General features: G+C 30.1%; 1 protein-coding gene across 9 annotated transcripts in view; it reads right to left on the bottom strand.

Annotated features, from left to right (window-relative positions):
- The window catches only part of LOC140054739 (unconventional myosin-X-like), a 101,786-nt gene that overhangs the window by 17,230 nt on the left and 68,869 nt on the right, over positions 1-15,687 (bottom strand). For 6 of the 9 annotated variants that reach the window (XM_072099818.1, XM_072099826.1, XM_072099849.1 and 3 more), the window contains exons 20-30: positions 12,470-12,530; positions 10,179-10,319; positions 9,367-9,404; positions 7,588-7,744; positions 6,093-6,140; positions 3,881-3,995; positions 3,334-3,469; positions 2,713-2,823; positions 2,259-2,357; positions 1,814-2,049; positions 747-998 (exon numbers count right to left, since the gene is read on the bottom strand). In XM_072099818.1, coding sequence (XP_071955919.1) covers positions 747-998; positions 1,814-2,049; positions 2,259-2,357; positions 2,713-2,823; positions 3,334-3,469; positions 3,881-3,995; positions 6,093-6,140; positions 7,588-7,744; positions 9,367-9,404; positions 10,179-10,319; positions 12,470-12,530 — 1,394 coding nt within the window. The remainder of the gene's footprint in view (positions 1-746; positions 999-1,813; positions 2,050-2,258; positions 2,358-2,712; positions 2,824-3,333; positions 3,470-3,880; positions 3,996-6,092; positions 6,141-7,587; positions 7,745-9,366; positions 9,405-10,178; positions 10,320-12,469; positions 12,531-15,687) is intronic. The other 3 variants (XM_072099834.1, XM_072099880.1, XM_072099842.1) reach the window with 2 other exon arrangements.

Below are 15,687 nucleotides of genomic sequence, written 5' to 3'. Positions count from 1 at the left end.
AAAGCACTATTAAACCCAGTAAATAGCAAACACCACAAACTGCATTCCTTTGTTAAATATAGAATGAACATGTTTATGCATTATGGGATAGCATTATTCCAACATGCCGTCATGACCAGCAAACCACACCATTCATGTTCTACAAACCTGTTAATCCAGCATAATTATTCCTTATGATATTTATAGGGAATAAATTTCCCATTCAAGTTTACCATTTTTTGTTGTATGATGTTGATGGTTTTATTGTTATTTAATTTAATTTGTATATATATGAATTATATTTTATTTCATATATTTCAATGAAAAATGCAGTAATCACCGACAGTAAATTTGACTGTTTAGAATTTTTAATGGAGACATTGTAGGACAACCACTAGACAATTACTCCAGACAACACTGTTCTGGACAGCCACTGTACCCGCCAGTCACCCACATGATGACAAACAATCACTTCAATTGACAAAAGGATTATATATTATATATATTAAATTGGGAAGATATGCAATATTGAATCTGGCCACAAAAAAATTTCATACTCTGGAATTTTGAAATACCGGTATATTTCTTGTTTTTTTATTCAATATAATCTAAAATCTATGATTTATGTAAATCCACAAACATTGCACCCTAATTCCTCCACCTATATTTACCACCGAAAAGAAACCACACGTATTATTGTTTTATTGTCAATCAAGAACTGTATATGTATTTCAAGTTTTGGATAGTAAATAAGTAGATCAACTTACCAATCTCTTTAAACATCTTATCGTCTGGGACGGTTACTGAACATAACCGATTTAGTGCTATTGCACCAAGTTTATGCTGAAGGTCGACGCTCTTGTAGATGTCTAAGGAATGGCTAGTGAGAATAAAGTATCGTTTTTTACGCGTGATGCCAGGACGTGAAATTGTTCCCGTATTTTCTTTGGTCAGCCAACCACTCATGAGGATCTCTTCCTTACTGTACGTCCTTTGACCTTTATGGTACTGAGTTAGAGCTAACAGGCAAAACAAAAACAAATTTAATTATAAATATATATTTATTTGACTAAAGAACAATTTAATAATTCTTCTTTCTAAGATTATATCAGCAAGCCTAATATGTATTTCATCCTTCTACTTGCAGAGAAAATTCTTGCTACCATTTCATAATAACTATGATTTTCATCCTGATTATTATTATTATTATTATTTATTGCCAAAAACCAGATACAAACAAACAAAAACACAGAAACTAAGGGAGTAGGCAGGAACCTAAAAGTGAACCTAATCACTATAACAAGAGTTCAGGTTCCGTACTCCCAAAGTAACAACAATGATATATAATAAACTATATAAAAATATTTAAATAACAAATAGACGAATCAACAGTGTCAATATAAAATAAATGGATAAAATATGTTTCCTTAGGTGTTTGATTCGCATGAGTGCTCATGAGCATGTCATAACTCATTATGTGCAATACGATTGGTTGTTAAATCTTTAGCTTTGAAGAAAGTAGATGCATTTATCAAACTATTAATTTTGATGAAGCAACAAATTGAATGAACCAGAATGGAGCGAATTCGACACCTCTATTTAAAGGTCAACTTAAAACTTTTCTTTGTAATTAATTACTAAGTATTGTTAGGCACTCTTTTCTTTGTAGAATAGAATAGAATGTGGGATTTGGAAGGTGGAAATATGACTATCTATGCTTCTAAGATGACGCTTTTGATTCTTAGCTTTGTGGAAAACTTGATACAGGCTTTCCTCCCTATTGGCTATTATAAATATCTTACTGGATTTTATTTATTATATTTTATACAAATACCTTTTAACCATCCATTCATGTCTTCTGGTGAATCTGCAGACATATTGAAGACCCTTTCAGCTGTGATAATTGCAAACGCATTCGGTTTTGTCTGAAGGTGTACTGGTACCACAGAGTCAATGACGGCAACATCAAGTGTGCCGATAGCGTTCTTTGGATTCGCATCCTCATCTTGCATTTGTTTGAGTTCGTATTCATTAGCGTTCTTTACTCGCATCAATATACTAAACCACTCACTAAAATGATGTAAAGATATTTTTATAATATGAATACAGTTGAATATTTAGGGGACATTTTGTTGTGGTACAACCTTTTTATTAAATTCTTTATGGACCAAGGAAGGCAGTAAAGAAAGTGAAAATCACAAAGAGAAATCATTTTATGGTAAAAGATAAATGCCGAAGGTGTTAATGTTCTACCAACAAATGACAATGTATTAATTTACCTCAAATCATCAGCATTGTCTGCAACAATGTGGTAAGTTCTCTTGTCAGTGATAATGTCCAATGAACTCTCTCTGCCAAAACTGCTATCAAGTATATCTCTGTAAAATCAATCAATCAATCAAAACATACATTCTCTTCTTTAACATATGAAGATAAGAACAAAAGTAAAGCCACTTGGAAAAAATTGAAAGTAGATGAAATGAATAATTCTGACGTTGATAAACGGTGCTAGAACAATGTTCTTCGATAAGTTTCTGGCTTTCAGTTTATCTTTCAGAAGAGTAGGGGCTTCCCTGATATCCTGTTGAATGGGTGACTAAAAGAGGGCCTACTTCAGACACAACAAGATAAATGAGATCATATAGGATGCATCCAGTTATGGTATAAATGCTTTAACGTTTTAGATAAATTTAAAAAAAAAAAATCTGCATTATAACAACATTGAATACTAACTTTGTTTGTTTAATGTTAATAATTCCTTTACAAGGTGCTCCATCACTGTCAGATTCATAGTATGCTAGTTCAATGCCCTTTAATACAAAAAATCTCTTCCTCCAATTCCGTCTAAGAACACAAGTAAAGTATGAAAATATAAGATACAATCCAAGCAATAACATATAACATATATGTCATTAAATTGTTACAAACAGCCTGTATAGTCCCATGCAAGTATGTGCGCACAAGTTTTAGTCCCAGTACTGGATTAAACATATTGACACTCTTCCATTTCTGTTCTGCCTTGGACAACTATCTAAATGTCTATTTCAGATCTGTTATGGACAACACTCTAAATCCATTTCTTTTCTGCCATGAAAAATACTCTAATATCTATTTTTTTCTGCCATGAACAACACTACAAAAAAGCAGAAAGTACACGGTAGGGAGAGATATGTTGCATGAATTGTGGCATGATTTCCATGAGTGATGTTAATTTCCCATCTCTTTAAATGAAAATAGAAAGAGGAAGAAAAGTATTCAACAAAATGGTGAAAGTATTTAATTCTTAAAGCTACACTATCAAACTAGTTAGGCAAAACATGTGTGATGTGCCTCTTTCTAGTGCAGTTAACTTACCTTGATAATGTACTTGTTCCACCACCTTTCTTCATCAGCCATCCTGATTTCAGTGCTTCCTGCTTGGCACGGAACCACATCAGTGTCTCATCACGAAGGACACAATAACGCTTCTTCCAGGTATTTACCATTCCACCTGACAGACAACAGAGTTGTAGAAATGTAGAAATTAACTCATAGAGTAACTTTGATATACAGGATTTTCTACCAAATTTGATCATGGTAAAAATGTAAATATATTTCTCAGACTTTTGTACCCACAGTTACAGTGCAGCAAAATGAGAGGTGATCGTCTACTTTTTCAAATACTTTATTTTTATTACGGTAAGTTAAGCTGTTTTGTATGGTATTTAAATGCATTGAATATCACGGTACACTATTATTAGAAATCACTTTACCTAAAGTATAGGAAGGATACTAGCAATATATATATGTTATTGTATCCATTACGCCATAACCTCTCTTATTAACAAAAAGGACTATCGATTTTCATTGATTATTATCGATTATCTATTTTAATAAGAATAAACTAATTTCAGCACTGTACCACATTTCATATTAAGATATCCCTCCCAGTACTGGAGGTCATCAGATTTACGAGAGACACTGTCTTCATCTGGATCATCATCTTGGTATTCGGAATCCTGATCTGCTTCCTCAAACTATCATGATCAAAATCAATAAAAAGTCATCAATATTGACCCTTTTTATATCAGGGAGAGACATTATTTACGTTTATAAGTAGGCCTATGTCAAAAATGGAATCATTTGGGTTAACATAATATTTTTAATTGTGTTAAAATACTAATTATACCGGTAATAGTATCTTGTTTTAAACAACAATGTAGTTAAATATCAACTGGTTAATTACAACAACTATCATAACACTGTGCAAAGAGATCAATAAAAAAACACACTAAAGGATGATGGGTAGAAGTTCAAAGGTCACTGGTATTTATCACAGTATAAAATTGTATTAAATGCGACAGTGGTTATACAACATACAAATTATTATATTCATTGAAAAATATTAATTAATAAAACTACCAAGCTGTAAATATAAATTAATATTCATAACAAACATACTGCATCATATAATATTAGTAAATACATATTTTGATATAAAGCAATGCATGCTAAAGGGATTTTAATAAGAAGTATGTTTTGATCAATTTATAATGTACAAAAGAATACACACACTCTGTGTTGTGATAGCATTGCAACTGACCACTTTCAAAGTTTATCATAATATAGTCAGTATTAAACATATCACATTTTGATTGATTTGATTGTATGAAAGTATATGAAGTGAATTTAGAGATGTTCAGATGTATACAAATAAGATTGCATAGCATCAATAAGATAGATGTAGGTATGTGCATGGATATGTTGGTAATTTATACTTTATTATTGTACAGATGCTGATCTGAACACAGTATATATGTTTGCACTAGGCATTTCATAGTACAGACATAGTATGTGAATTGGAGTATATGACCGCATACTCAATAGCGTACTGATAAGTTGCTTTAGCCTTAAAGTTAAGCAGAGATCCACCACAATATTAGACAATAAGAGTCCAGGTCAAGAATAACTAATTTAAACCACCATACTAATTACAATGCTTGAGGCAGTTTACCAGGCCTAGGCCTACAATTCTGTTTATTGAAATGAAGATAATGCTCAAATTTGCACCATTTAGGCTACTGCAGGAAGAATAATTACTGCAGCAACACTCTAATCATGTAAGAAGTAAAGAATGATAGCTGCAGAGATCTCAAGTTAAATCCAGTAGAAATGTATTATTAGGATTCAATATAGAGTGAGCACACACCTGATTAATTGTGAAAAGTGGGTGAGTTATTATACTAGAGCTATACTTGTAGGTGAGTGTGATTTCAAACTATGAAGGCATTTCAAACTATCTACTTAGGTGCATTATATATATATGTGTCAGCAAAGCAGTAATGAGAGAGAGTAATGGAAGATCATAGAAACATTTCCAAAATACATTTATATACAAACATTTGATGTCTACAGGAAGAACTGCAATCTAATTTGTTAGAATATATCTGACAAACAATAAAAACAAACAACGTCAGGAAAACACACACTACTTTTAACATTAAAAAAGAGAGAACTTTTAGTCGTATTCTAATTATTAATTAATGTGTTAATTAGTTATTAATTAAACTGGAAGTATAGGCCTACAAGGAATCTAGAATAGCTATAATAAACACACGGATGAAAAAAAAGTTAAGCCACACATTAAAATTCACCTTAGCAACAAACCTTGAGTGGAAAATAAGTCTACTCATTTGTGATACATTTTTGTCTTTTATATCATTCTTTTTATAATTTTTAAAGGAAATAAAGGCTACATGAGCCTACGAGGTAGCAGGTACAGTTGAGGGATACACAGACTGTCAGTGAAGCCTGTATCCTCCAAAGAGAAATACATACTTCAGTAAAGAAATATATTTGTCAATGAAAATATCAAGTAACAACAATCCATGGGTGAGTTTTCCCAATTTTTTTTAGAGAAAATCTAGTGCAAATCACACTTCCCATGTCAGAGGTTATCAACCAAGTTGAATTTATCTTTTGTGTGGTAAGGGTATGGATAATGATTTCAGCAAAAATACTGATTCTAAAGATTAAAATAGATTAATTCAAACAGTAAAATGAATGGTTATTTTTTTTTCAAGACCAGAACACTAGATTGCTAAAGATGTAGGTAATGTTTCTACTATTCTTACCATGTCACCATAATATTTGTCTAAATTTAGATCGGAGGGAGAATTCAACTGTAAGTAAGTAAATGAATTACATGTAAAATGCATAAAATATAATATTGGCCTAAAAAACAATCTATTACAACAGGGGTGGCACTATCTGTAGTAGGTCTAGTCTACTGAGACCTCTGTATTGGGATGAATTACCCCCCCCCCCCCCCCAAATAGTTGCTCTAATTAATTGTCCTGCCAAATTTCTACACATGATTTCTCTTAACTGAAAAAGTTTGGCAGTGAAAAATTGTCAGGCGGCTTTATTATTCCCATATTATTAAATGGTAGTGCCACACCTTATCTACTAATAGCAATACTAAGGTACTTTAATTAATGAAGATAATGATTATATTATAACTATTATATAATTAAAAAACTATAATACTTATTTATAATTATTAATTTATGGAAAAAGAGAGTTGGATTGGTTGAATTTTAGGTCTTTTTCATGCGTAAAGTGAAGAATTATATACAGAATAATTAATTTAGGACATGGGTTTATACTTGAATTTCAAAATTTTTGGCTGAATAATTTGCTTAGTTAGAAGTAGGTTTACCTCCTCAGATGAGCTTAAAGTGATAATATTTTTTTCTTGTGATTTAAAAAAAATATATATTATAAATCAACTTTTGTGAAATACCATCACCATCAAGTGATATTTTGTGGGCATGTGTTCTGTTTTTGTGGGGTGTATTAGCTGAAAACAATAATACTTTTATATGCATTAGCATCTGTAGTTAGTCATTGAATACTACTTCTAAAAAGTGGATTTATATTTTTAGATGTTTTTAAAATAAGTATTGTTTAAATAAAATAATATTATTAAGTGCAAACTAAAAATTTGTTTTTTTGCAAGTTTATAGATTCTTCTAGTAGTTTAACTATTTTATTATAATAATAGTTATTATTAATACTAAATTGATTAAAAAGGTGTTTCTATTCTATCAGATATAATAGATTGTTTGTATCAACCTAACAACCTTAATCTACTTTTATAATAACTCACTCATTAAATCTTAGAAATGTAAGTTACCGAAATTGTTTTAATTCACACAACATTGTACCAATTCAAAGCTGGAGTATAACAAATGTGTACATGCTCACAAACCAATCAACATTTTGATTGAATCTCATCACATTGAACATGAATCCCGAATATTAGAAGCGCACTAGGTATGTTGGTCTATTAGACATGTGCAGACGATCGTAATACGGTACTGTCTTTGGCGAAAAGTTGTGCAAGAGACAAATTCTTAATACATTTTGGTAAACTAATTATCTATTTATCTAAATATCATGTTTCAATAACTGAAAAACATTGAACCCTCAACACACGAAGCACACTGTTCACAGCCACCTTATGTGTATATTATAATTTGGGTATACAGGAACAAGAAGCAAACAAACAAACAAACGAAATGAGAAAGAATTATGTAAAGATATAGAAGCCAAGCAGATGGATACCTGTGCAATACTATCATCAAAGTGAGTCATGACCTGTTGCATAGCATACGCTAACTCCTCCTCACGCCTACGAACTTCCTCTTCAAGTCGTTTCTCCTCGACAAGACGTTCTGCCTCCTCCTTCTCCAGTCTCAATGCTTCTTCTTCACGTCGAATTCTAGAAATTAACATTATGAAAATTTTTTTATAATTTCAATTTGATATTTATGGTTGGTATCAATAGCAAATGTGCTTAAGTTCAAAATCTCAATCGCATATTGCACACGACACTAGGTTTACTTGGGTATTTTAAACTTCTCTGCACACACTGAATATGTGATGTGTAAAGGTAGATGAGAAATGCCTAACTTATGTTCAGCCAAGTTGATCTACAAACACATTGTAAAATAGGGTAAACACCCGGCACGACCATGGGGCATGCAGTGGCGTAACGCAAGAACAAAGGCCCCTGGTTTAGCCCTCTTAAGAGGCCCCTTCAACACTGGGTAATTTCTGCTCAAAATCTGGGGCTCCTAGATTTAACCAGTGGGGGCATGGTTTACAAAGGGTTCGGCATTATGGTTATTGCAATAAATAAACAATAATCAGTTTGTTTTCAATGATGACATAATGTTGACATATTGAATACTATCATGATGGTGTGTATTTTATTGTTGGAGTAGGCTATATTTTTGTAGGTTGAAAAATAGTTTATTTGTTTGAAATTTAGGCAAATTACATCAATTGTATGTATCCAGTAATCAACAGCTGTCCAGCTTACAGTTTAGTATTGAAATGTGCAAACGATCATAGTTTCTGATAATTATTCAATTAGAGTACTTTAAATTTGATTATTTCTATAAAACAATTTCAAACATTTTGGTTTTATTTATATGAAAATGAATTGCAAAACATATGTGTGAAAACAAAAATCGTTAAAAGCAAATCGAGAAGTACACAAAGTGCTATATAGATAAAATGTACTGCAAATTGCCGACAGGAACCGATTATTACTACAACAAGCACTTGTTAGCAGACATGTAACATTGGCTGGCTTTAATCATCATCAGGGGGATTAGATCAAAGACTGTTTGGCTACACACAGGACACAGTTGAGGTATGTGAAACATTAAGATAAATAACAGTAATAAATTTGTAATATTTCTGACTGTGTTTTGGTATTAAAATGGCACAAAATGCCAACATGATTATAATATACTGTACATTGCCCTAGCAATTTACATTGAAATTAATAGTATCAATATAAGTAGAACAAATTTGATTATTATAATAATTAATAGGTAAATTTTAAATAGAAAAAACCCTTTTTTATAACATATTTGATTGATTGATTGATTTAACTCCTAATAACATGAAAAACCTTTTTAATATAATTACTATATTAAAACAATGTTGATCATAGATAATCTATTTTTGTTTTTGTTATTATGAATGATATTCAAAAAGAAAAAATGAACAGGAAATCAAGGAGATTATGTTGTCTCAAAATAATTTGGTAATGGAAAACGGGAAAATCCAGGAAGGTACTGGAGCATATTAAGAGGTAAAGGGCAGGTGCAGGCATTCCTATTCGTCATACATTCATGTGTTTTCCCTATGTTTCCTAAATTTTGGGTTATAAAAAGCACTTTTTTATCAGTTAAATGGGGGTTCACGGTATACATTTGTTTTCTTTATTTTTCTTGGGAGTAACTATAGATATAAAATTGTAGAAATTGTTTAAAATGATAATTTTTTTGTGTATATACTAAGAAGTTGAATACATTTATAATTACAAACCTCAATTCATTCTCTAATTTTAGTCTTTCTTCCTCAGCCTGAAAGAAAAACAAATAGCACATACATGAAGTCATTACTCTGACTTTTATAATTATAATATAACCATAGTGATTTGATTGAAGTGGGACTGTAGCTTGGTGGTTAATGCACTACTAGCCTGTCTAGTTCAAAAAGCTTATGCTCTTTTCTGAAACCTGGGAAACATTTTCTGAATCCTAAATATTAGGGGAAAATTTGGGACATTTTCAAGTTTCAAATAATTAGAGATGAAATACAACATTTAAGTTCCACACTTAAGTACATTTCCAAATACACACCTACACATAGCATTTCCTATCAGGTGCTTTCTATGTATTTCTAATTCCTATCTCTTTTCCTTTTCATATTACGGTTATTAAAGTTTAAATAAATAATAATTAAGTAATAAATATATGGAGAAAAGACTGAAAAATAGAGAGAAACATGTTTTTTCAGATGAAATCAGTATTATCAAATAATAATAATAATAATAATAATAATACATTTTGTTGGAAAACTAATATTATATATTAAATATATAAAAAATATGCAAAAATCAAAACATGTCAACTTAGACTCAAACTTGACCTCTTTTCATTTTATCAACATGGTAATTAATTACATTTTTAATCAATAAAATATATAAAGTTAGGAAATATACCACTCCCTCCCACCCAGGGTAGTTGCCAGGTTTTAAACTTTCCCAATTACATTTTGACATAGATGTCTGCAGTAGGAAAAATGTGATGAACAAATGTAAAAACGCTTTTTCTAGTCTTATAATATAGATTTACCCTAATTTTAGCCTGTTCTTCTTCCAGACGTTTAGCTGCCTCTATTGCCTTTGCTTTCTCTAATACTCTTTGCCTTTCTTCTTCTTCTCTCTTTTTCTTAGCAGCCTCCTCTTCTGCTTTGATGCGGGCATCTTCCTCAAGCTGCAAATAAAATTAAAGATACTTTATTCTTATCATCATCATAATCATAAACACTCTGATTAAGAAAAAAACGTCATTCAAGGCCATAAATTGGGCTAATATACTATTGAAAGCTAAATAGAGCCGATACAAAGTATATCATTACAGATAAATACCTCTAAAATATTTGATTTAGAGTAATTTCAATAAAATATTTAATATTAATTATGTCATTAAATTTCATCAGCAATGTGAAGTTGGATTCAAACAAAGTTTTTTTAGGAAGTTACTAAACAGAATGTATATTTTTCCAGCAATATTATCCGGATGAGTACTAGTGTCAACTGATGAAAAGCCAATATCAGTAAGGAACTGTAACTATACTACCTTTATAATGATGGCACTAATTCCGATATCTATCATGATAAACTAAAGAACTCCCAAGTTTAGTCTGATCCAGCTCCCAACACTAAATGACTGCTTCAAACCGATTTTACAGTACAAATGAGGATAACATCCCATTGTTCCAAGGCCATTTTCTGAGATTATCTAACTTGATAATAATATTCTTAAAAACTGATTGAAAAGTTCAAGAGCAGTTGCCGACACACTGGTAGTAGGGCGATTTCATCAAGAACATGGAATTAAGTGTTCAGGGCAACATTACCAATTTGCAACACATTGTAATGATTGGTTTACAATCTGCCTGAATTCACAGTATTAGGAAGCATTAAATCATTAAATAGTGTTGTTTGCCAGTTCCACGCTTATCCTGAAGAACACATTTTTCCATAACTCTATTTGTGTGGGAACACTATTTTAGCAACATTGTTCTTCAAAGAGAGAAGTAGCTAGGCTAGGGATGCAATCACTTCTTTATCAAAACTACAACTTGGAATGGTTGCTAATAACTATTGAGGTTAATGTAATGTGTTATAATATTCATTATATGTTTGTATATCTCAAATTTCATTATTAGATTTGACTGATAACAAATTAAGTTCAGACTATATAAAAAACAGCCTTTCATTTTTCTGATTGTTTCAAACATAATAATCAGTGACTTCAACATGGCATTAACTTTGTCAATTACAATTAAAAAACATTGCTTAATAACTAGATACGTATTCTAAACCTGACAGTAGTAAACTTATTCAAGATAATTGAAACACGAAGGATTAGTTTATAAAAAAGATGACTAAGTGTCTATAGTTGATTTGTTGATACGAAGTAGGTCGCCATGGCAAGCACTGTAGTAGACACAGCACATCAATGGATTCAAATTTGTTCATATATAATAATTAAGTAACTGTTAAAATCACAGGGCTCTAAATCTATTCCGCAAAATAATTAAGATCTATAATTGTAAAGTTTTTATAATCATTGTTTTGTTTTAGCGTGTTAGGAAGGCTAAGACTAATACATTTTAAAATTCATCGTTTTTTATTTTTATGGATTTTATAGATTATGGGAACAACTTCCCAATTAAATTAAACAATGTGCTACAATTTCAGACTTTAAAGCCCAACTCACCAAACATTTGATCTCAAAATATTGAGTTGTAATTGTTTATATTGTTCATTCAATGCAGCTTATTTTTAATTGGCGTGTCTCATTATAACTTAATTAAAAACTGTTTTTTTTTTTTTTTTTACTTAATTTGTGCTACTTACGGTACTTTAGTTTAGTTTTGTTATTTTTGTATTTTATAAGTAATGATGGAGTAAGAGTAGTTTTCTGTTTGGACTCATGCCTATTACTTGCTCCTGGCAAGATGAATTGTGATATGTACTTTTTATGAACATTTGAAAAATGTAATATAATATAATATTATTATTATTATTATTAGGAGCTTGTTATCTCCGTTTGTACATTGAATGTTTGTCCAATTAAACTTTTTCTCTAAAAAATATCAGAATTGAATGAAATACATGTAACTAATTTTGAATTTCAACACATTTTAAAGACTTTACAGATGAATTTTCAGATAAGTGTCAATCTCAACCATATACATTTTAAAATAGACCACATACTCTGATGGGGATGGATCGAGGCCTACTATATATACATTTTTTTATTAAAATGTATTGTAATTATTTAAAAAAAATATTATTTTATAGTGTATAAAAATAAAACTGGGTACGTAGTATAATATAAAAGCTCATCATTACCTTAGCCTGCAATTCCTCCAATTCTCTCAATTTGGCTTCAGCCTTTAACCGTTCCAACTCCCTGCCAGGAAAAAAATAACCATATTCAGTTTCGAAAATAACAGATTTCTTAACCTTTAATATACCACGTCTTACCTTCATCATAACCACAACAAACAATAAAATACTAAAGGAGGAAATTATAGATGATAAAAAAACCCCTTATGTAATATTTATTAATAAATTTTATGAAATGATGAGTGGGAATCTCCATAAATGTGTTTCACTTTCAGACTAGATGCAGTGTATATGGTACATCCTGTTTATTATCTGTTACCCTCGCAAATATGGTTTAGAAATAGTTTTAGCATATTTTCAAAAGAGGAAACAAACATTTTTTTCTTAGATCATTTTAAATCAGGTGATTCTGAGAAATAGCAATTCCAAAATGTTTATCAGTAAAAAGGTATTTTTTCAAACTTTTTTTTTTTTATATGAATAAAATTAATTGTCATTTAAAAACGATCAGTAAAATATATTAGATTTTCATTTCAGAAATCTTGTTTTGTTTATGAAAAATTACTTAAATACTACATTAAAATTTCTTTCCTAATATTAATAATTTGTTTGTTGACGATCATCCAATTTTTAATTTTAGTAATAAATATAAAAAATAAACATTTACTTGTAAATAAAATAAAACAAAGCAAAAAATAATACCATTGCACAAAAGCAAGCAACATAACCACATTTTATTTCACAATTACACAAAATTAAATAAAAATGTGTAAATATTAAGGCACAGGGGTGAAAACACACACATGCTTTGGATGATGGTAATCTATTCTTAATTCTGAATTTCCACCTAAAGCTAAAGTTTTCACTTGGAAACAATAAAATGGCGTACTGTATGTGCAACGCAAGTGAGTTGACCAATCACACGCAACTGTTCAGATAATCCATTGGTTTCGTGATTGGTAAAATTACTTGCATTGCGCTAACCTAGAACCTAGCTTCAAGGTTAGTTTAACTTTGCATTAATGTTTTATTCATAGTTAGTTCTAAGCACATTAACCCTTTTCTATTTCTTTTTTAATACCACTTTCACATCGCCTAGCAATACTCGGGAGTATATACACACACACCAGAGCGATCACTCTTCGATTGCCTCAAAAGTTAAATTTTTAGAACAACCTACATGGTGTACCACAAACTTTATATCAACTCTATGAATTTTGCTAGGCAATGTAAAAGGGGTACTTTGCAAAAAGAAAAATATGCCTACTAATAGTAATAATTATACAATTCTATTTACTAAACTGATGACATATACTTGCTACATAAACTCTATTCATTATACTCATTCTTCTTTTAACAATTTTTAAGCTCCAACAATAGAAATATGTGCCAGATAATTTAAAAAGTTTTTAAAAATTAATATCTGAACAAGAAGAAAATGTGTTATAAACTTCAAGTATTAATTATCTTTCATTATGTTTTTATCATATTTTAAAATTTAACGAATAAAATAGTATGTTGTTCTTAAATGATCAAGGTGGTATAATTTTTTTAAAAGGAACCTAATATTGGTTTATTACTTTCAACTTTTTCTTAAATGATTGAGTAAACCGTTGCTGACAAGATGGTATAAATTTGTTTAAAGAAAGCGAAATACTGACAAATTGATGAGTTTCATTTCTTTGACATTATCTAAAGTTTCATTGGGAAAGCATCTTGGTTCTGTCAATGTCAAGTTTCTTCATCCTGGCACGAAGATGTCGCTAGATAACAAGGTGAATTAAATAAGATGTGAAGCTATGTGGGAAGAATCTTTGTAAAGCTCGGTAAATCTTTCATATTATAATGTGTACTTTCCTATATTCATTCTTAAAATTTTGATAAGCAGCTACTAAACGCCCTCAGGTTGAATCTTTCAAACATTTGGTAAACTATATCTTCCATATTTTATGGTGTGCATCAAGTACTTTCCTACATTAATTCTTAAAAACTTGAATAAGCGGCTACTAAACGCACTCAGGTTGGTGCTTAGCTAATATCCTCCTATTCTTGTGGTTCAATGGTAACTGATTTTGTTCGCACAACAAAGTATATCTATTATGCAATTTATTCAAATGTGCTATCTTCAAATTTGAATAAATTAAACAGATTTTTTTTATAGTTTACGAACAAAACGTATACATATATACTTAAATTTCAACAAGGTAGTCAAACTTTTTTGACATAAAATCTTGATATCCATTTTTACAACTTACTTAAAGGTTCAAGTTCTTCAACTTGCCTGTAGGCAAATACATACAGAGGAGGGATCACTAATTAAGATTTGCATAGTGCCACTCGTCAATCTATCAGTCAACTCTCTTACAAGTGAAATTTGTCATAATTCAATTATCTTGATTTTATATGTCAACTTTACTTTTTACATCAATCAAGAATTATAAAAAATATGCTGTCAATAGATAAACCAACTGTGTATAAAATTATATGAGAGCATGTATATATTGATTTATATATATATTGAATCATACTATATTTATAAATATTAAAATACATTACTTTCAATAAAGTATTGGCATGTCAAAGTCAATCTGTACATAAAATGTGTAAAAAATCTCTTGTTTCAATATCAGATTACAAATATCAATTTACAATTATTATGCTTTTTTTTTCAATAAAAAAAATATTATCCTTCTTGAAATTAATGATAGATTTTTGAATAGTTTTTCACAATCTAAACATAAAAATTTACTTAAACGGTAATAAACATTTCAGGTATCTCTAATGTTCAACAGCTCTCAGGAGATATATAAACCTAATATTTTGGTATGACGATGACGGAAGTATAGATTTGTCCATTAAGAATACAAGTCTACATATAGAGATATTATAATATCTCTATGGTCTACAGTAGCATTAAAGGGCAAACAATGTTTTTAAAACTAAAATTACTAATATATACTAAAAGAGAGAGAGAGAGAGAGAGTTTGCATGTAATGCTAGTGTACGCATCTATAGATATGTAAACATACATATATTTTAATATAAATTAAAATAAGTTGCTAATATGCTATATTTTGCTGAAGTTTAAGTTTCACCAAAACTTTTTTAATGACCTATCCTCTTGGCCTAGCCTTAGATGTACAATTGCACTGGAAACAATCATTATCAGTATATTATGCAGTAGAAACAAGTCCTAAAATATTGACCTTGAATAAAAGTGG

This window comes from Antedon mediterranea, chromosome 1, assembly GCF_964355755.1.
Source record: "Antedon mediterranea chromosome 1, ecAntMedi1.1, whole genome shotgun sequence".
NCBI classification, from domain to species: domain Eukaryota; kingdom Metazoa; phylum Echinodermata; class Crinoidea; order Comatulida; family Antedonidae; genus Antedon; species Antedon mediterranea.
Note: the sequence above shows the minus strand (reverse complement) of the source record. Positions and strands in the feature narration are given on the sequence as shown.